Source organism: Podarcis pityusensis (assembly GCF_964106645.2).
Source record: "Podarcis pityusensis genome assembly, chromosome: 4".
NCBI classification, from domain to species: Eukaryota; Metazoa; Chordata; class Lepidosauria; order Squamata; family Lacertidae; genus Podarcis; species Podarcis pityusensis.
In genome coordinates this window covers 56,814,713-56,836,581 of record NC_138027.1, presented here as the reverse complement: position 1 = coordinate 56,836,581, position 21,869 = coordinate 56,814,713, and the positions used below count along the sequence as shown (strand labels likewise).

Genomic DNA, 21,869 nt, shown 5'->3' with positions numbered 1-21,869 from the left:
TTATCGGCTTGACATAGGAATGCAAAATCAGACCTCAGTGGTGTGAATAAAGCAGGGACCTCTCTGTCCATATTGAAAATGGGAATCTTGTACATGGAAATCTGTCATATTGCACAGGCCCCTTGAGTGCCATTTCCTGCAGTTCGGATATGTAGGTGCTGGTGATTCCCTGTATATATGTGAATTGTGGGGCTTGGGTGCATGTAGGATGTACATCAGATCCACCTGAGGAGGAACGAGAGTCTTTTTCATACATTCACTGGGCAGCTGAGAAAAGGACCAGGTCTACTGTTGCTAGTAATATGTTCCACACTTTCAGCAGAGTTCAGTGGTAAGGAACAGGTGGTCCTCCAGATGTTGTTGGACTTCAACTCCCATCAGACTCAGCCTGTATGCCAGTGGCCAGGGATGACTGTAGTTGTAGTTCAGCCGTATCTGCAAGGCCATAGGTTACCAATGCTGGAGAAGGGCCTATAAGGCACCCTGATTTTCCAGCTGTATGCAGCCTGGGGTCCACCCCCACCACTTAATGGATCCAAATGGTTTCCAAGAGTGGTAGGGGATGCTTTATCCCATGTTGATGGCCTTTCAGCTGATCCCCTGGTGGCCCACTGGAATGTGGAGTTTGTGCAATTGTTGATTTTGCGTGACCCCGCTAATTGATTTACGGTCCCCAATTAGCTCTTTATGGCCGGTCCGGCACACTTCCCTGCGAAGACTCTGCTCCGTCTCCAGTAGCTCCAGTCACGCCTCAGCAGAGTTAGCACAGCGTCAAAGCTGTCACGTAGCTTCCACTTAGCTTCCGACAAACACACAGAGCCCGGTTTGTCTATTTACAGTCCTTTATTCTTCCGACATTCCCCAGGGATCTCCTGGGCTCACTGCAGCCATGACAAAACTGCGACCTCTTCCCTCAGAGACCAGAGGGGAACTGAACGTAACTCCTCCCAGCTCCTCCCAGCTTCTAAAGCTGACGTCAGAATGTTGAGGCATCATGGGAACTTCTTAACCTGTTAAGTTCCAAACCCAACACCCCCTCTTGCCGAAAATTCTGACAAGACCTTTTTTTGAGTTCAACACCTTCCCCTTTGCCTTATGCCACTTCCCGGCATCTTTCCCAGGCACCTGTTGAACCCCTTCAACACTCCCAGAATCACACTGTGCGACACTTTTCCACGCACTTGTGACCTGATACCCTACTGACCCATTTGGGCCAGCAGTTGTGTCTTCTCCGTCAGACTCTTCCCCCTCTGACTTGACAACCCGTCTGTGAGCTTTCTCCATTACGCTAACCGGAGATGAAGCCTCACACCTGGACACTCCTTTCACAACCTTTGGAGATGCCCAGACCTGCCCTGAACCCTGATCCTGGACCTGGTCCCCATCACCGGGTTCTGAACCCTGATCCTGGACCTGGTCCCCATCACCGGGATCAGCCTCTGGCTCCCTTTCCTCCTCAGAATCAGACAGACATTCTGAGAGAAAATCAGGACCATCCCTGAGCCTTGAACACCCATCCTGTTCACAGAACTCAGCCTGCTTACTGACCAGCAGCTTGGTTTGATCACCCTCTGGGTATGCAAACTTCCACCCATTGGTTGCAGGATCATATCCACAGAAGATCATTTCCTGAACCTTTGGACCACCTGCCTCAAAGAGCTCAAAGGGCTCTTTGGCTACCCTCCCAAACCCGGGAAAACCATGTACCTTTGCACCTTTGCATGCCCTGCACCCTAGGGACCTCCCACATTTCCGGAGTTTGTACCCTTTTGTGCACCTGTGCAGCTTTTGCACATGACTGGGAACCTTAGCACACTGCGCCTGTGCTTTTCCAGCATTCCCACCACCCTCCAGAGGTGACTCCAGAACAAAGAGATTGTTCTGCCCCCTTTTCACGTTGGCCACTTGTTTCCCCCCTCTGAAAATGGAACAGGTGTCATTTTCAAAGCAAATTTTGAACCCCTGCTTCACAAGAGCTGGTACAGATAACAGACAACAATTCAGTCCCGGCACAACGTAGACCTCTAGCTCCTCCTGTAAAGGAGAAAAAGACATGTTAGCCACAGCAGAAACCGACTTTCTCATTCCGTCTGCTAACATCACAGTTGTTCCTGTTGAAACAGCCCTGCAGTTCTGCATTTCGCCAGCAGGCTCGCTTAGCAGGTGCTGACCAACAGCAGTATTCAAAACCCAGCGCATCACCGTGTCCTGGCTGGAGTTGTTCTTCACAGTTGCCATAGAAGCAGTGATAAGAAAACAACCCTCCCCAGCGTCTGAACCACGTCTTTCCCTTGCGTTCCCACGCTGGCCTCCTCTCCGAGACTGGTTCCCATGAGAACTCAGCTGGTTGACCTTGGGACCTCCTTCCTGCCCAGCTGTCTCCGCTCTCCATGGGCAGCAGCGACGCAAGTGTCCCGTTGCATTACACACGTAGCAATCACGAACTCCAGTGGAAAAACACTGCCCGGGGCTCCTCCCAGCTGGCCTCCTTCTCCTTCTTCCGGAAAAGCACTCCTTGCCAGCTCCGCCCCCTCTGGCCTGGCTCCCACTGCGGCTTTCTGGGAACCTGCTTTGTTGACATTCCACTCCAGCACGCACAGTGGACAAGCCTTTACACTTGCCTTTGGAATCCTTCGCCCCCCCGATCTGCTCACTAGCACTCCTTGAGGCTAAAACATCAGGAACAGGGGCACCAGCCATCTCTAGGCTTTTCTCAATACTTTCTCCAGGGCTCTGGCCTCCTGCTGAAGCTTCACAGCAAACGCAGCAGCACATTCCCAGACAGCCCTTGCTCAACTTCTTAGAGTGAGCTTTTCAAACGCAATGTCCTCCAAGACCTGGCTGTCTGCCATCGTCTTCCCGGGGCCCCAAGCTTACTCACCAGCTTATCCGGCACCCGTTTCCAGCTGCTCCCAGCTCTCAGCTCTGCAGCAACACAGGCAAACACTTAGTGTCTTTCAGCTGCTCTGAGCTCCGCAGCTACTCCTTTGCCTCCTAGCAACAGGCAAAAATCTCACCACCTCCTGCCGCAACTTCAAACGCATTCCGGCACTTCCGTTGCTCTGAACCGCAACTTCAAAGCGTTCCTGTGACACTTTTACGATCGGTGATTAAGGGTCCATAACCTGTGCAATTGTTGATTTTGCGTGACCCCGCTAATTGATTTACGGTCCCCAATTAGCTCTTTATGGCCGGTCCGGCACACTTCCCTGCGAAGACTCTGCTCCGTCTCCAGTAGCTCCAGTCACGCCTCAGCAGAGTTAGCACAGCGTCAAAGCTGTCACGTAGCTTCCACTTAGCTTCCGACAAACACACAGAGCCCGGTTTGTCTATTTACAGTCCTTTATTCTTCCGACATTCCCCAGGGATCTCCTGGGCTCACCGCAGCCATGACAAAACTGCGACCTCTTCCCTCAGAGACCAGAGGGGAACTGAACGTAACTCCTCCCAGCTCCTCCCAGCTTCTAAAGCTGACGTCAGAATGTTGAGGCATCATGGGAACTTCTTAACCTGTTAAGTTCCAAACCCAAACCAGGGCTATTGACTGTTTGGCTCTGAAGCGCCTTCTCTGATTGCATGGAGCCTGGACAGCCCCATGGTTTTCCATGGATCTGAGGGCAATGAAACAATCACTGAGACAGCTAGAGAGCCGGTGGCGGATAACTCATTCTGAAGCTGACTGGACACGGTTAGAGCTCAATGTCGAGCCTACCAAGTGGGGATAGCGACGGCGAAGAAGACTTTCTTCACCGCCTCTACTGCATCTGCAGAAAACAGCAGCAGGAGACAGCTGACGGTAGTGATAGGCAAGAAATTTAATGTTAATAAGAAACTACTCAATTCACGCTTCTCTAATTTGGACCAATAGGCAAGCCGAAAGGCAACTATCCTTCAAATTTTTTATTTCTCTGAATTTTGTGCTGTAATTCTCCTACCCATGTGTACAAAACGCACATATAATTTAGAAATGCATTGTATTAGGGGAAAACGATAGCAAAAATGCATATATCAAACTTTGAAGCTTGCCTGTTGATAGCTTGTTGCACAACCTTTTTAAGATGCAGATATTTCAGTGAGAGGAAAAGCCATTATTAGTGCTCAGCTACAAACTATTCGACAGTTAAGATTATAAGAATCTGACGACAAGCTGACAGATTGACAGTTCTGTCTACACAAGTGCACTATAATATGATATAATCAGCTTATTCATTTGGGAAGCAAATCAACCTTCTTTAAGCAGAGCTGTATTATCCATTAAAAAAACAAAGTGGGGGCGGGGAGTTAGAACTGAAATTATAGAAAGGAGAAAATATTGATGGCCTCTTCATGCTACTTTGACACTAAATTGTGTGAGTATGTTTTACATGCCACCTAATGATTGCTAGGAGCACTATTGGGTCTGCTAAGGGCATTAATGGAAGAAATCCCAATTAAGCCACTTACGCAGCCTACAGCTGTCACTTCTCTCTACTTGACAGGTTCTAATGTTTCCCCATTAAGGAAAATGTCAACCATATCCAACCAAGTCACACTGCAAACTGGGACCCAAGTAAATGAGCCCTGTTGTAAGAGACTTCCATTGCTCCCTTGTGGGCACACATACCTTTTCGCTAAGGGACAAGAGTAGTTGTACTTATTGTATTTTTTTCATGTATAACGTGTCCCTGTGTATAAGACAACCCCTATTTTGGGGGCCTCCAATTTAAGAAAATGGGGGGAGATGGCCCAGAGTTGTTGAGCAAAAAGGTTGGGTTGGGAGTGTGGTGATCACACAGGGTCCCCGGATGTTTCACCGTCTATTGATCCCTGTGCCACCACTTTATTTCTCGCTGCCACCACCCAGGCCCTACCTGGTACAATACTGAGTCCAGTCAGGGTTAAATTGGAACATAAACTTCTGTTTATTTATTGCAGTTTAACAAGCATGTGGTTTCATAAACGCTATCGGTCCATTACAATCATGGGGTGCCTATCCAGACCTATAACTTCCGCTACCTGCTCTCACTCACTAAACCACCTCTCAGATATTTACTTGTCTTCCTAGCCCCTAACTGTTCCTGACTCAGCTTATTTCGCTACACTGACTCAACCTACCCACAGACTCTATCCCAATTCACTCCCACTCCAACCAACCACCCAACAAACTCTCCCCTTCACCCCTCCCAGAGCTGGTTTTATAGTCCCTCTGACTCCACCCCCTGGGTTCTGATTGGGTAACCTGTTTAACTATTTCACCTCCAGCGCTCTCATGTTAACGTCACAGGGAGTGCCCAGGTTTTTTCAGGGTTTTTTTGGAGGGGATTGCCCAATTGCCACAGCAGTAGTCAATCCACAGTAGCCCTTGCCGCAGCCACCAATCATCAGCTCAATTGCCACAGCAGCAGCCAATCCACAGCAGCCCTTGCCGCAGCCACCAATCACACACACAATCGCCGCTGACAAGCTCCTGCTAGCGGCTGCAACCAATCGCTCATTCCCCATCTGCACTATCCATGTATAAGACGACCCCCCATTTTGAACATTATTTTACAGTAAAAAAAACCTTGCTTATACATGGAAAAGTACGGTAATTTTATTTCTACTGTACTAGAAGCCCGTGGGAGCTACTGCCTACTGAACTGGTAGGGTGGAAGGCCGCCTACTTCCTTGGAATAAGTGATACTTGTGCTTCAGCTTCTCTTTCCCTCCCTCCGTCTTTCCTTTTAGCTCTCATGCAGGTGCTCACAAGGCACTGCAGTATGTAGTATTTGCATTCTAACTCCTCTCTTTAATCAGCTCCATGCATGTCTGTCTGGCACCTTTTGTACTTCTCTCTCTCTCTCTCTCTCTCTCTCTCTCTCTCTACTTGATATTAGATCCATCCAATCTCTACCACTTGGTAGATGTAATGCCAGAACTGCTTGTTCAACTGGAATAACCAACGTCTTATTTTTGTAACAACACAAACAGTAACCAATCTTTCTGTTTTGTAATAAACTGTGTTTTCTTTGATTCTCAGCTTTGGATTTTTGTTTGGATAGCTAATTCCCCACTGTGCACTAAGTCTGAGCTAATGATCCTCCTCTCCACATACATTGATTTGTTTCCTGGGATGACAATAGCAGTAGTTCAGGGACATTTGACAAATGTCAGGAATGCAACCATGCTGAAGACAATATCAGATTTATTCTACTTCTGTTTGAAAAAGAAATTACAACACTTTTGAATAATAAATTTTGTTCACTCAATAAACAGGTGCCTTCAAACAGCATGTAATAAACTAGAGATATTTCATCTGCGGCTTGCTTCTTCAGTTGTGTGACTCAGGAAGAAGAATGCTTAGAAAGTTACTAGCTCTGGTTAAGGATGCCTGTCCACATCCCATGTGGATTTCATAGCAGATTGAACAGTATTTCTGGTCAACAGAAATGGATCAAAATGCAGTAATGGACCATCTTCCAAAATACATATTGGAGAGCTATCATCACCAAGAAAAAAACATCTACACACAAACAATACAAGAGTAAAGGTTTGCTGTTCCAAAATGTTTTGTCACACGTAAAGGTGGCACGATTATTATTCAGTGCTGGAGAGCCAGGTGTTAGTCACTGACATCCTTTGGTAAAGGAAGCCTGAGTGTTAGCAAGATATCTCCTGTTTTGCATGGAAGAAAGTCTGAGCACCCACCTACACAATTTCTTTTAAAATCCAAACTGAGATTCAAAAAGCAGCTCTGCAGCTCACAGGCATATGGCTTGGGTACATGTGCCCTTCAAACGGAGACACAAGCTTACTTGGATGGCAACACCTTCCTTATGCATTACTCTAGATTTATAAACTCACTTTAAAAGCAACCGAACAAAAGCCTATGTAGAAATTACAGTGCATACTCCATTTAAAACATATACATACATGAATAGTACATAGAGGTGCAACGGGATTTCTTATATTTCTCCCAGAGCAAATCCAAAGCATCTTTCATAAGCCACACCTTTCATTTTGTGTCTTGTGCTTTACTTCCAAGTACATTTCCAACAGAATGCTGTGGAAGGCATACAAGACTATAAGTTGCACCAAAGGATATCTCCCTTGGCTCGTACTTGAATACTGATGTGTCTCTAGACTTTGGGAGAACTAAGAGAATAGAAGGGGAAATTTCACCAGATGTAGGATTCCCCAGTCTTCTCTTTTGCACAACAATCCTTCTGTGGGTCTGAATGTGAATGCTCAGGGCGCCCTAGTTGCTGGCACTTAAGTCCTGTCCCTGTCACAGGCTTTCTAGGGGACCTTGCACAAACCAGATTACAGTGGTACCTCAGTTTACGAACTTAATCCGTTCTGGAAGTCCGTTCTTAATCCGAAACCATTCATAAACTGAGGCACACTTCCCTAATGAGGCCTCCCACCGCTGGTGCCCTTCCACCGTTCGGATTCCGTTCTTAGACTGAGGTAAAGTTCGCAAACCTGGACACTATTTCCGGTTTTGCAGAGTTCGTAAACCAAATCATTTGTAAACAGGACTGTTCTTAAACTGAGGTACCACTGTAGTTTCTTCATGCCCGACATTCCTTTCTGTAAGCTGGGAGCAACAACCCATGCCCATTTCAGTTGGATACGTTGGTCCCAAACTCTCATTGTTCGGTATTAAAAAGGCACACTGTCAGCATTCACCTTAGCAATTCCCATCCAAGCAAAATGGCTGCCAGCTATTGTCCAATAAAAGCTGCCATGTGAATTTAAGCGCTGTATTAATCTGCCCAAGTAGGTCTTGAAGGCCACATGCAAAAGTTTTTCCTAGCTCTACATCTGAAGACCCTTCTAATTGTGCAGGTTTCGGAGACTGAATCTCAAACTGTAAGCATGGAAAACACATGCTAGTAGTCCCTCACCATCACAGACCCTTCTCAGGCACAGTGTGTATGGTATATTCTCCACAGAAAAATATAATAATTATAGAGCCTTCATTAAACAAATCTCAGTTGTACATAGCATCTAGTCAAATCTAGACTAGATTCTTGCCAATGTATGTGTAGGCAAATATAATGCCAGTTTATCAGAGTTTTCGGTTAGCTGATTAGTTGAGATGCCCCATTCATTAAACCAGAACATGATGCAGGAAATGTAAATAAAGTAAAATAAAAAAACCTTGTGAAAATATCTTCTTTGTTGAAGAGTTAGCTATTTATTACATTTCTACTCCACTCTTCCAAGAAGGAACGCAGATTAGCTTAGTTCTGGTTCCTCTGAAATTTGAGTTCCTCTCCAAGCAGTTTACAGTGCTAGACCTGTCAAGCTTTGGCAACAGGAACTGCTTCATGTTCATAACATACTTGGGGGCCTTTTCAATTCTCTCAGGGCTCAGGGATAAGGTAACTGGAAACCTGTAGGCCACATCTGTCTCTCCAAAGGACCATCATCTGTACCCCTCAGTTACTGACCCCAAAACAAAAGGGGGAACAGTATATGCAAAGAGGGACTAGGGCGGCAGGGCTGAGGGACTGGGCTATCATTTCACCCTCCCTCCTGAAGGGTTTTCCTGGCCAATAGTTGCTGACCAGAGAAGAGAAGATTAAGCTTCTCAGCTTGCTATTGGTTTTGTCAAATCCCTCAGCAAGGTGACACTTCTAAATAGTACACAGACATATTGAGATAAATTGTTGTTACTTTAACGCTACACGAAACTACATTTTTAAAGATTTCTAAAACAACTCGCTTAAAAAGTACAATTTTTCCCAATACATCTCCATATGACAACCAGAAGCAGTTAAAAAGAAGAAGAAGACGACATATAAAATCTTAAAAAGAGAATAATTACAGCAGCCATTTTTTGGTATAAGAATATATTATTTAGAAGATTACTTTTTCTTTAAAAAAATGTACAACAGCAGAGATTCCTTATTGTCTGCATCCATAAGGATAAATACTAGGGTTCTTTTTTTATATAAAAAAGGAACTTGGAAAAAGTGCTTGTGGCAGTGTCAGCTGTTCAGTCTCATCCTCCGTCAGTGCTGTGCAATCCCATGATGCTTAGCTAGACTTGGCAAACCTCTAAAGGATCTTTGTGTCCATTATAATGCTGGAATTAAAATACAAACATCGTTAGAGCCCAAAGAATGAGGTCTCATCCACAGAATAATTTTTGGCAGGGCTCAGACGTGCTGATTCAGCACACCTTTTAAGCCACACTCACAGCAACTGTGGTAATCCCTATTTGGCCACATTTACACCATACATTTAAAGCACTAAGAGACCACTTTAAAGAGCCATAGCTTCCCACAAGGAATTATGGAAGCTGTAGTTTGTTAAGGCTGCTGGAAGTTGTTGAGAGACCTTTATTTGCCTCACGGGGTTACAATTCTCAGAGTGCTTTAACAATCAATCCCTCTTCTTAGGGAACTCTGGAAATTGTAGTTCTGTAAGGGGACTAGGACTCTCCTAACAATTCGAGAGAGCGCTCTCACTCTCTGCTTTTTATTACTGGTTTTATATTGCATAAATAGTTGGTCAAAAATGCATTACAATTCTATTTTATTTTGTTTTTCACAAGCATATGTTCAATATATTGCAGAGAAATTAGCTGGATTTTATCAATTTATTTGCTGAAAACACCTCATGCCATAGGCAATTTTCTATATAATGTTTTAAATGTTGTCACCATGTTTCTTAATGTGAAAGTATCCTTTAAAGAGGGATGATTACCCTGATGTGCCTTGCCTTTGCTTTTCACTTCTCCTTGTTTCCGATTGCCAAACTTTCGTTCTTCTTCTTCTGTAACTAGTTAAGAGTAGAATGGAATAATTAACAATGGCAGTCATGAGGCATCTGATTTGTCAATATAGCAGCCACCGAGTCATTGGCACAACCCAGCAAATATGATCATCAGTGCATGAAATCTGTTCGTTTCAGTGGAGTTTCCTTACAATGTGCCCCATAGGATCTGCAGCATCACTGGTGGGTGTACAGGAACTGTTATTTTTCTCTCTGGTTGTTTCCTCTGGGTACCCAACACATGTAGGCACCAGTGGGGAATGCATGAGAGTGTGAACTGCCTTTTGAGTAGGGGTGGCTCATCCCGTTTTGCCACCCAAGAGAGCCAGTGTGGTGTAGTGGTTAAGAGTGGTGGACTCGTAATCTGGTGAACCGGGTTCACGTCTCCACTCCTCCACATGTAGCTGCTGGGTGACCTTGGGCTAGTCACACTTCTCTGAAGTCTCTCAGCCTCACTCACCTCACAGAGTGTTTGTTGTGGGGGAGGAAGAGAAAAAGAGATTGTTAGCCGCTTTGAGACTCCTTGGGGTAGTGATAAAGCGGGATATCAAATCCAAACTCTTCTACCCGAGGCAAAACGGGAAGCTGCTGCCCCTGTCTCCTGCCCCACTGCTGAAGCCTTACTGGAGTTGTTTGGCAGTACCTTCTGGTAAGATCTTGTGGAGCTCTCGTGAGATGGGAAGAAATGGAACATGATCGCTATAAAAATCTAGCTTGGAATGAAGTCAGATCAATAAAGCTAGGAGAATGAAAAGCCCATAGTGAAAAGATTACAAGGTGAAACAGTGGGCATCATTTGGGGCCAATGCTGAAAAGCAAAAAGCAGGCTTGTCTGTCCATGGCTAGCTTACCCTCTGCCACTCAGAAGGACTGCTCTGTCTTCATTCTTTGCCACTGCGAGCCAAAGGCCATTTGACTGCCTCAGCAGGAGCCACAATCACTTGACAAAGGAGAGCTATAATTTGCTCCACATGTGTTCTGCTTTGCATGCATCATTTTCCTCTTAGTTGCCTTATTGCTATGCTACTATGCTTAAATGAACCAATTAATTCATGAAATTTGTACATCCCTGTTTTATTGGCATCGAAGGGAACCTGTGGCGGCTTCCTTCCAGAGGGCATTATAGCATTACACATATGAATGTAGGAATCTTTGCTTCAGCGTGAAAATCACAAAGCCTGTTTTATCAAGCACAGTTGTAAGTGAAGTTAGAAGATCTTCTCGTGTTCTGTGGTGTATTCACAGCCAGAATCAGCTATACCCTTTGGTTCAAAAGTTCCCATTACATTAGACCTGTTCCTCAACTTACTATTAAGGCTGTACTCCTACATACTTATTTGGAAGTAGGGATGGGAAGAAATTTGATTTGGTTAGGATTTAACGCAAACCTACCAGTTTGCAAAATATGTGACTGAAGCACAGCTATCCTTCAAAATTTGCACTTCTATAAAATTTGCATTTATATGAATTTTGTATTGCATTTCTTGAAACAAATAATGCACACAAAAATGCATATGGTTGGGCAAGTATGTGCAAAGATGCATATATTTGTGAAAATGGCATATAGAATGTGTTGTATTAGGAGAATTCTTGCAAGAAAAACCTCAAAATCCTGATTCATCTAAGGGAGTCTGGGTGTTGCCTTTTCAGCCTCTGCAGTTGTCCTTGTTAACCCCACAAACAGAAGCTTGTCTTACCTCTTTCACAGCATCATCTATTTGCTTCAGCTCCTCATACCGATCCCTGGATTCCCAAAGTGGTTGGAGCAATACTTCTTCAACCTCTGGAAAAAGCTAAAACAAAGCAAGAAAGCTAAACTAAAATTGTTTCCAATAACTATGTGTTTTGAAATGAGAAAAATTCAGCATGCTAGCATTGTATAAATGAGCTATTAAAAGCCTGGAATGTTAGTACTGCCCCCCCCCCCACTCCTATGCATGCTAATGGCAAATTTTTCCTTGTGGTGGATTTGTAGCTGGGCCTGGAAGACATAGCCTTCCATCCCTTCAAGTTGTATGTTACTTGTAAACACCTATGAGATGATTGCTAATCACATTGGGTGTTTCCAAACAATTGTTTTTCTGTGGGTGGGTTTCAGTTGCATACCAGGAAATCCAGGTTGTGCAATTAAAGTGGATTTGGGGTTCTTGCACCCCTCAAAAAAGCTATGAGAAAATGCACTTGATCCAAGGGCTTTTGATCAATCAACTTCTTTGACCTTACCTTTGTTACAGTTTCAAACATTGGGATAAGAACAAACTTCAGGAAGCCTATCTGTGCTGTAGGTTTGGTCACTTTGTCTCGGTCCATGAAAGGGGCCACCGGAAGGCCTTCGGACTTTTCCCGGTCACTCTAGGACAAAGTGTAGCAATACATTAAGTAAATTCAAACCAGTGGTCAATATTTATCTAATTTGGAATGATATAATTGGTTATTATGTGTGACCTGTTTATGCTGTATTATTTTAAAGATTTTTTTTTATATTTGAAAGATGCAGCCGAAAGATTTTCAGATCTACAGAAATTTGGGGCATTGGAGGAAAAGTGGGAGGGTGGCAGAGACATCTTCTGGGGGTTCTCAGCAGGGAAGATTATGTGCACCCTAAACACACTTATCTGGAAGTAAGGCCCATTGAACACAGTGTAGGATTGCTCTGCAAATGAATGAAGGGCAAACTGAACATTCTTTCATCTTTTGCTCTTTCTGCTATTATTCAATGGCTTTTTTGGCTGTATTTTAAATTTTCCACACTGGGAACATGTTAAATCAAGAAATAATAGAACTGCCTTTTTGTGCTGCCGATCACGATCAAGCCTTACTTGGTGTGATGCCAGCTGCCACAGCTTGTATATACACATCGTGTTGACGGATTCGAGAGGGCAAGTGGACTGCTACTTTTTTTTGTTACTTCCTGCAGTCATCTCCAAATGAAATCCGGTAAGAAATGATAACGATGTGGCACCATAAGGCGCTTTTTTCCAACACTAATGAGATTGTCCTTTTGAAATGATCACAGTGCTTTCTTTCTTTTTCTTTTCGCCTTTCTCTTTAAAATCCCCCAACTTTTCAGTTCTAATAGGCTTAGTCATGAATGGTTCAAAGTCACAGATATAAATAATCTAAACTTAACCTACATGGTGCTGCTTATTTAGCTGGCATTTTCTACAAAGTCCTTGTCCCTGTTTGGTTTCAAAAATGTTTACATGCTGAGTTAACTCCTAAAAACAGCCCTGTTAGAGAAAACAGGCAGCAATCTGCTAACATTTGCATTTCTGGGCTGTGATTGCCCTTTTAGGCTACAAATTACAGTCAATTACAGTCACTTTTATTCAAAGTACATCATCAGAATGACACACTTTCAAGACCCTGCTGAGAAAGGGTCTTTCATCTTGGTGGACCTAGAAAGTCAGGCATTGTTACTGGATAACTTCCAGCTCTGTTGTATTGAAACATGAACCACTATGGCAGTTCCACTGGGTGTACCCTTACCTGCATAAAATACTCCTCTAATAAGCAGTCTACCCATGGCTCTGCCACTTCCATTGGGCGAACTTCATTGGAGATATCACAGCATTTGATCAGGACCATCTTTAGCTGAAAGGAGGAGAGCATTTTACAGTGTGGTAAGAAATCTGCCATGTTTACCTGCACTTATTACCGGGCAATGTTTCCTTCATTTCTCAGTGAGATGTCAGCACTGAAAATAGGGGCACCTCCAGCCTGGCATTAGGTTGTAGCTATACACAGCAACAAGCTGCTCTTGCTATTAAAGTGCATTTGTACTGTATTTGTGCTGAACTTTCAGCTCCTACTCCTGCTACATGACATGTCCTGTGACGCCCCCCCATTGGTGCCTCCACACTGGCATTGTTTGACTCAGGCTGTTGTTCCTGTCCCCCACTTTGCCCCCCTTTAACATCTGAAAACAGAGAATATTGTCTTACCTGGGTCACATGCTCCTCATTTGAATAGTCAAACTTTTCCAGTATTTCTTTGAAAGCGTCCAAAATTTCAGCGTGCCTTGCCATGTCTGTTGCTAGGATTAATGTAATTATCCCCTATGTGAAACAAACCAACCAACAATATTGTAAGACGTTTATATTTCTTAAGGTGGAAATGCCACTACTTCGCCTATGCTTCCCCTCCACTCCAACAATTTACCCATTTAACAGTTTTGTACCAAGTTCTCACACTTTTTTTTTGGACTCTACGAAGATGCTGGGGAGCAGGAGAAAATTCTAGAGATAAAAACCAAGCTGCACATTTGTTTTGTCTTTTGGAAAGGAGAGGCACACTGAGAAGCCTCAGTTCAGATGCTCCGTAGAACTGCTCTTAGCCACACAATGGGAAACCTGTGGGCTTAATTTGTCAAGCTTTTAAGTTTCCTTCCCCATAGCTAATAGCTACTGTGTGTGTTCTAGACTGGGGCCAAGATGCAAGGAGGGAAAGATATGACCTTCCTTACTATGCCCCTGATTCAGAATTGGGAGTCCCCAAGGTTGCTTTTACAAAAATGAAAACATTTGGTGTTTAAAACCAAGAGCTGCAACACTGAAAAAATGTATCAGTGTTCTTAGGCAATTTGATCAAGGCACATGCGATATTCAAATTGGTGGGGAAAGACATTTATTTTATTTATAGAAAAAAGGTAAAGGACCCCTGGACAGCTGAGTCCAGTCAAAGGCAATTATGGGGTGTGGCGCTCATCTCGCTTTCAGGCCAAGGGAGCTGGTGTTTGTCCACAGACAGCTTTCTGGGTCATGTGGCCAGCATGACTAAACTGCTTCTACCGTAACAGGACACTGTGACAGAAACCAGAGTGCATGGAAACGCCGTTTACCTTCCCGCTGCAGTGGTACCTATTTATCTACTTGCACTGGTTTGCTTTCAAACGCCTAGGTTGGTAGAAGCTGGGAGAAAGCAATGGGATCTCACCCTGTCGCGCAAATTCGAACTGATGACCTTCCAATCGGCAAGCCAAAGAGGTTCAGTGATTTAGACCACAGTGCTACCTGCGTCCTTTATTTTATTTATATCCTGACCTTCAACAGGTTCTCAGAGCTTTACAGAAAGTTATAAGTACATTTTTTAAAAAGAATCAAAACAAGAACACCAGAACACCACAATATAAAAGAGCAGTTTGTGACCATGATATGGGAGGTGCTTATTTCACCAGGTTTGGCTTATTTTCTCAAACCACAACCAATGCTTAATTTCTAAAATAAGAGATGCTGAGGTTTAAGACTGCCTATCAATTTGACCTAATTATAGATTTTGGGGGTCTGGTTGTAAAGGTTTTGAATGGTGGCAATCACTCTGGAGAAGCTCATAGGCACTCTATACAGTGCTACCTCGGGTTACAAACACTTCGGATTACAAACCTTCGGGTTACAAACTCTGCTAACCTGGAAGTAGTACCTTGGGTTACAAACTTTGCCCCAGGATGAGAAAGGAAATCATGCGCCGGCGGCACGGCAGCAGCGGGAGGTCCCATTAGTGAAAGCGCACCTCAGGTTAAGAACGGTTTCAGGTTGAGAATGGACCTCCGGATTGAATTAAGTTCGTAACCTGATGTACCACTGTACTTTACGTTTTCTCCACATGTCTCATGACTGAGCCCAGGCATTTCATTAATAATAGCTGATGCTCTCTGACAATAATACACATTTACAGGAACTTTGCCACATCTTTCTGACCCATACCTGCCTAATCCGTTTGAACTGCTCCTTATCAACATGGGACAAAATGTTACATTCTGGCTGCGCAAGGATCTGGAAAGCCACAGCACAGTGATGGTTCTCCAGCGGGGAAATGTCATTGTAGCGCACAGCAAGCTCCGTCCGTGCATTAATTTGGTACCTGGTGTGAAGGAAACACATAGAAAGAAATGCACAAGCAGCCCAAAGGGAAGGTGCTCATCTGTAGTTTGAAGGCAATTTGAAATTTGTGGGATTCTGAACTCCTAGATGTGAGAGCCTTTCCCACATCCAAGTGAAGCCTTTTTTAAATGAGACAAATTCCAAAGGGATAGTCATGTTAGTCTGTTCTTGTAACAAAACCTTGAAGGGTTTTGTGTGGTACCCTTAAAAACATAAACAATGTGTGGCATAAGCTTTTCTGATCCAGAGCCCACCCTGTCAGGTGCATGTCAAAGGTAGCTCTATCTCAAGAAAGTTCATGCCAAAAGAAATTTCTCAGGTTTTATTTTTGGTCTGCATTTGCCCGAATATCTACTATAAATTTTGGAAAGTGGTTTGTCTGTCTGTCCACCTGTTATTTATAGGTTCAGCCGCCTCTTTATAACATCACTGTCAAATATGGCATACAAATTCATGAAGTGGGGCAGCAGTCTTCATTGATGTTTTGATGTTGAGCAAAGATGGCGTGACTCTGCCAATTTTTGCGTGTGATGTTCCCAAACTCACAAATTACACTATCCTGGGCAGCACCGGACACTTCCTGCTAGTACTTTACATTCCTAATCATTCTTTTCACACACAAAAAGGATACATACGTGTTGTTATATCCTGGGTGATCCAGATCATGACACACTGATGCAGTCATTAGTATTAAGATATCCATTTGAGAAAGCTTTACCTAAGCAGGAAGAAGAAGAAAATGCAGCTTCATAAATTCAAACAGCTTTTATAATAAAGAAATCATATCTAACATTTCAAAATGTGCGGTTCTAACTAGGGTTCAGGGCACAGTTTAATAACTACATGCATTGCAACTTAGACTAAATCTATAATGACAACAACAGTGAAGTCTTCAACCTTGCCTTTGATGCATAATTAACAACAGGATGGAATAGAGAATTTGGAGTTTGCACAACAGTGGATAAATTTAATTTAAAGTCAAAGGTTTCTCATCTTGTAAGAAATTATGCCAAGATTTGTGTTAATTATAAAAAGCTATTTATTTTGGCATTTCATGCACTACTTGAGCTTGGAAGAGAAGTGTGAAGAATAAAGGCTTAGGGTCTATTCTTTGCTTGGGATAACAACCAGGGCCTACTTGAATAAATAATGCCGGTTGATTTTAGCCCCAGACTGCTGTTGGTTGTCTTGATTATAGGCCACTTAATCTGTTTATGAAAATTTGACCTCCACCCAGCAGAGGTAAGAACCCAAATATTGCTTTTATTCGCAAGGATCAGTTTCCTAATATTGTGTCTAACTAGGCAGGGAGGGGAAAAACCACCCACAGTCAAGCTGTTCAGGTTTGGATCGTCACTAGCTAGACACCATTGCCAGTTTTGCTGTACAGGGGAGGACAACATGAAGGCCAAAGTTCCTTGCCTTTACCTTCCTACCAACTTCAGCAAGGGCAGAAGTACCGCCTTGGTAGCCCTTCCTCCGACTTAGGTGCAAGAAGAAGTTAAGGCACTTTGTCCACACTGAAGCTGGATGGAAGAGGAAGCCAAGATAGATAAGTTAAATATGCCATATAGTATTGTCATTTTTAAAAAGCAGCTGCAGGGAGCCCTGATTCTGAGTTGGACAGTGCAATGGGATTGATTATGCTATTTGCCTTGGGAGTTAACAACTACAGGCACAAGCAGCAGCTAGGGGACGGTGTTCATTGGAGAAAATGGCAAAGAGCAGGAGTTAATCCCCCTCTCCCTTGCCATGGTTCTGATCTGGATCAGGGTCCACCACTGCTGCCATTTTAAAAATCTCTCTCTCTCTCTCTCTCTCTCTCTCTCTCTCTCTCTCTCTCTCTCAAAACATACAATGCTATCATGTATTTGGGGTATCATCTAGTTAAATCTGTGGTTCCCAAGGTGGGGCACACACCCCACAGGGGTCCAATTTAATTTTTAAGGGGGGCGATTTGAGAATGACAGTAAATGACCTTTTAGGCTTCCCACACCTGAATAGGAGTTCACAGGGGCTGGGAATCAGGATTTTAGAGATGCTTAGGTGGGGCATGGCCAAAACAAGGTTGGGAACCACTGAGTTAAATGTATTTCAAACCTGGTGGGAGCTTCAGTAAGGTGTGGAGCCCAATCAGAATTATGCTGTGGGCCTACAACCTCTCATGGAGCATTCCAGGTTTACATATTCAGGAACTCCTGCACTTGCCAAGATTTCTATGTTTCAGTTCATAGAATTGTAGGGTGGAAGGGACCATGAAGACCATCTGGTCCAACCCCCTGCAATGCAGGAATCTTTTGCCCAAAGTGGGGCTCGAACCCATGACCCTGAAATTAAGAGTCCCATGCTCTACCTACCGAGCTATCCCAACTCATTTCATTCACCCTTTGGTTCTCCTTTCAAATGCCAGCAGATTAAAAATGGTGGTTTCCCTGGCACAACTACATGTCTTTCAATAATCAGCAACCATCACTTCTGGATAAAATACATTATTACAGGTAGAAGACTATTGATTTCACAATGTGTGTGTGGGGAGGACTAGAGAGAGAGAAAGCCAATGCAGCCTGAGAAAGACACACCTGGAGACTGCAGAGAGAGATCATGCTGTACATCATCTGGGTAACGCAGAAGCAATGTCGAAAATTATGGAATGGATTGTTTCTGTAATTGTCATGAATACACAGCTAAAACAAAAAGGGAGAAATTTATAAGGAAAACAAGCATTTGGCATTTAATCCTCCCAACCAACACTTTGATGCTATAATTATAGCCCCTTGGAATCTGTGCTTTACAAGCCCATGCCATGCTAATAAGGTAACTGGGCCCTGCAGAAATAAGGAGAAGGTTGACTCTTCCTCTTATTTCTTCTTCTCCCCCCTCCCCTGTTGCTGCTGTGCCCACTTTTTTGTTTTTCTCAGTTTTGGACACTCCCCCTCCCATTGGCACTGTGACCTCCACCATGTAGGTAAAGAGTTAAAATATTGATGTAAATACCAAGTTGTGCACACGTTTTGTTCCTTTCCATGACACTGTGTGTCAAGGCCCCGAGCCCTCCCCCATTTTCTGAATAATGAGACACATGGACAGCACCAGTATTTTAGGTTAATGGGTGAATTTAGGCCACAACTTTATTGGTTACAGAACAATGGGGGTGGAGACGCTCCTTCAGGTATACTGGACCGAGGCTGTTAACTGCTTTAAAGGTCAGCACCAACACTTTGAATTGTGCTCGGGAACGTACTGGGAGCCAATGTAGGTCTTTCAGGACCGGCATTATATGGTCTCAGCAGCCACTCCCAGTCACCAGTCTAGCTGCCGCATTCTGGATTAGTTGTACTTTCTGAGTCACCTTCAAAGGTAGCCCCACATAGAGCGCACTGCAGTAGTCCAAGCGAGAGAGAACCAGAGCATGCACCACTCTGGTGAGACAGGGCGCAGGCAGGTATTATTTTTTATCTTTATAAAGTTGCTCATTAGGTAGTATAATTGTTGAATGATTTTTCAGCTCATTTGGATGTTGTTGCGAATGCAAGCTAAGTTTAATTAATGGATACAGCTCAAAGCAAAAGTGATGCAAATTGATGGCATATGAGACTTTTCAGATAAACAAGTCATACTTTTGATGATAAGCTTCTTCTTGTTGTTGTTATTATTGTTGATACTAATAATAAATGTTGCCACTTGACACCAGGCATTTTAATTTGGATACAACTGTTGATTGGGTTGCTTATTTAAGTTTTTTGTTTAAAGAAGGGATTGACTGATGTCAGTATTGGATAGTGTCAGAATGGCAATCCTTTTGTTCTAAGAATAATATGTATTCTATATACTTTATGTGTTGGACAAGTGTTCATTATACTCTGCTTACACATTTTTAAAAAATCTTTAAATATATGAGACTATATGCCCATTTTTAAAAAAAAGCCACAAATATTTTAAATCCCATACAAGTTGCTCTTTAAATCTTACCAGCCATCGCTTCAATGTGATAGGGTTGATGTTAAAGTCTTTCACTAATCCTAAATCATGATACATATGTTCTAAACAACTCAGCATCTGGAGGAGAAAAGAAAGAATTCTCCTATTATTACATTATTTTCACTAGTGTACATCACTAACACATCAGACACTTAAGTCTGTGACTTAAAAGCACTGCTGAATTCATCTAGAATGCTGAATTTAGAAATGGGATGCTTAATTTGTGAATTCATTGGGTAATCTAGATGAACAAGTCATTATCTCTGAGGCCAAAAACTGAGGTTTAAAAACATAACGATACATTGTTCACCCAAAGCCCTTAGGAATGAAATCTAACCATCACAGAGGATACAAACCCATATCTATAAAAAACTGAGGCATGACTATTTCTTATTTTTAATGGAAGAGAATAATAGAATTGTACATATGGAAGGGACCATGAAAGTCAACTTGTCTAACCCCCTGCAATGCAGAAATCTTTTGCCCAACACGGCAGAACCCACAACCTTGAGATTAAGAGTCTCATGTTCTGCAGACTGAGCAATTCCTACTTTAGCTTCATTTGTGACCGAAGGACCAAAATGTCCAACCCAATCACTTGCTGCATGAAATAAAAACCTATAATTCATTTTGCTCATTAGTCCATGGCAAATTCTATGAAGACTTTGAATCACACTCAGTAAGTCAGGTGAGGGGAACCTTTGGGCCTCCAGATATTGCTGAACTACAACTCCCACCATTCCGAGGCATTGCCCATGCTTGCTAGGGCTGAGGAGAGTTGCAGGTCAGCAACGTCTGGAGGGCGAAAGGTTCTCTAAGGTAAAGGTAAAGAGACCCCTGACCATTAGGTCCAGTTGTGGCCGACTCTGGGGTTGTGGCGCTCATCTTGGTTTATTGGCCGAGGGAGCCGGCGTACAGCTTCCGGGTCATAGGGCCAGCATGACTAAGCCACTTCTGGCGAATCATAGCAGCACACGGAAACGCCGTTTACCTTCCCGCCGGAGTGGTACCTATTTATCTACTTGCACTTTGACGTGCTTTCAAACTGCTAGGTTGGCAGGAGCAGGGACCAAGCAACGGGAGCTCACCCTGTTGCGGGGATTCGAACTGTCGACCTTCTGATTGGCAAGTCCTAGGCTCTGTGGTTTAACCCACAGCGCCACCCGCGTCCCTCCACAACTGCTCTAAGTGCAAAGAAGAACAGCAGCAGAGATAATAGCAGTTGGAAACAAGCATTCTAAGCCAAGCCTTGCCTAAAACTTGGATGTCTTCCTGTAGCTTCTTTAACCTTGCATTCTCCATGCAGCAAACATAGCTGTGTAGCTGCACACACCAGCACATACCCAAGGAAAAAACTATATTAAGACAACAAACATAGGCCATGTCTTTCTTTTTCCCCAGTGCTGAATTCTGGTGAGCCAGCATTTGAGCTGAAAGTACATCTCCTTCCCTGCAGTCCATCACAGGCAACACTACTATATTTTTGTCCTTTAACATGCCACATTAGGAGAGCTATAGAGGGAGGTAGAATGCAAAGGGCTAATTCTAAAGACACTTTACGGAAGGCTGTTGTGTTCTTGCTTTGCATTGTAATGATGCAACAGGGCTGTGATTTATAACACTATTAAAAATGCACCACACAAACCTGGGAAAGTGGTAACGTGAATTGAAACACCTCATATAAACTTCAAATAAACAAAAAGGTGAACCTATCCAAATGAGGCTGTGACACTGTTCACATAATGGTTTATGCAATTGCTCCTGAGCATAAAGATGACATATGTTGTGTTACTAGCAACTTGTATCTAATTATGTGATTTGCTGTCTGTACCACCAATAAGGCAATCTAGGAAAATATTTTTTTCTGTTTTCTGTTTGTCCCCTCCCCCAACTATTTTCGAAAAGATGTCATAAAAAAGAGAGACAGCTTTGTTAAACTAAAATTGTCACAGGAGAATTGTCATAGCAAACTGATCCTCGTGCAAACTCATGGCAATTATAAAGACATGAACAAATATGATGAAGCTGCTACACCAGTTTTGCAGATCTTAAAAATGAAAATATGGTGCACATTCCACTTTTCCATGAGTTGTTTGCATTCTGATGATTAGCCAGAATAGCTCCTTTTGTAAATTCATTACAGAGTCATTCTGGTTAGAAACCCAACAACAAATAAGGCAAACGACACTAATCTAGCAAGCCTTAAAAATAAAATACAATGAAAATAATATACAGACTTTTCATTTTCAGTGATTGCCTGAACCC

At 43.3% G+C, this 21,869-nt stretch overlaps 2 protein-coding genes across 9 annotated transcripts in view; both read right to left on the bottom strand.

The window, feature by feature from the left end:
* Positions 1–887: 887 nt before the first annotated feature.
* Positions 888–2,714, bottom strand: LOC308475554 (uncharacterized protein). The gene is made up of 2 exons (XM_081002592.1): positions 1,414–2,714; positions 888–1,374 (listed from the first exon to the last, which is right to left on the bottom strand). Exons 1-2 carry the CDS (start codon positions 2,698–2,700, stop codon positions 1,006–1,008), a joined length of 1,656 nt encoding a protein of 551 aa, XP_080858718.1. The 5' UTR covers positions 2,701–2,714; the 3' UTR covers positions 888–1,005.
* Positions 2,715–6,143: 3,429 nt separating this feature from the next.
* PDE9A (phosphodiesterase 9A) overlaps positions 6,144–21,869 on the bottom strand; it is a 74,174-nt gene continuing 58,448 nt past the window's right edge. For all 8 annotated transcript variants that reach the window (XM_081003614.1, XM_081003615.1, XM_081003616.1 and 5 more), the window contains 10 exons: positions 19,596–19,682; positions 18,206–18,310; positions 16,262–16,344; positions 15,450–15,606; positions 13,692–13,805; positions 13,237–13,341; positions 11,971–12,099; positions 11,445–11,540; positions 9,679–9,753; positions 6,144–9,055 (listed from right to left, as the gene is read on the bottom strand). In XM_081003614.1, the coding sequence (XP_080859740.1) occupies positions 9,703–9,753; positions 11,445–11,540; positions 11,971–12,099; positions 13,237–13,341; positions 13,692–13,805; positions 15,450–15,606; positions 16,262–16,344; positions 18,206–18,310; positions 19,596–19,682 (927 nt within the window). In that variant the 3' untranslated portion in view covers positions 6,144–9,055; positions 9,679–9,702. The remainder of the gene's footprint in view (positions 9,056–9,678; positions 9,754–11,444; positions 11,541–11,970; positions 12,100–13,236; positions 13,342–13,691; positions 13,806–15,449; positions 15,607–16,261; positions 16,345–18,205; positions 18,311–19,595; positions 19,683–21,869) is intronic.

Coding starts and splice junctions, on each gene's coding strand:
- LOC308475554 (XM_081002592.1), bottom strand. CDS start 2,700: ATGGCTGGTGCCCCTGTTCCTGATGTTTTAGCCTCAAGGAGTGCTAGT. Junction 1,375..1,413: donor ATCCCGGTGATGGGGACCAG/GTCCAGGATCAG, acceptor GATGGGGACCAG/GTCCAGGATCAGGGTTCAGG.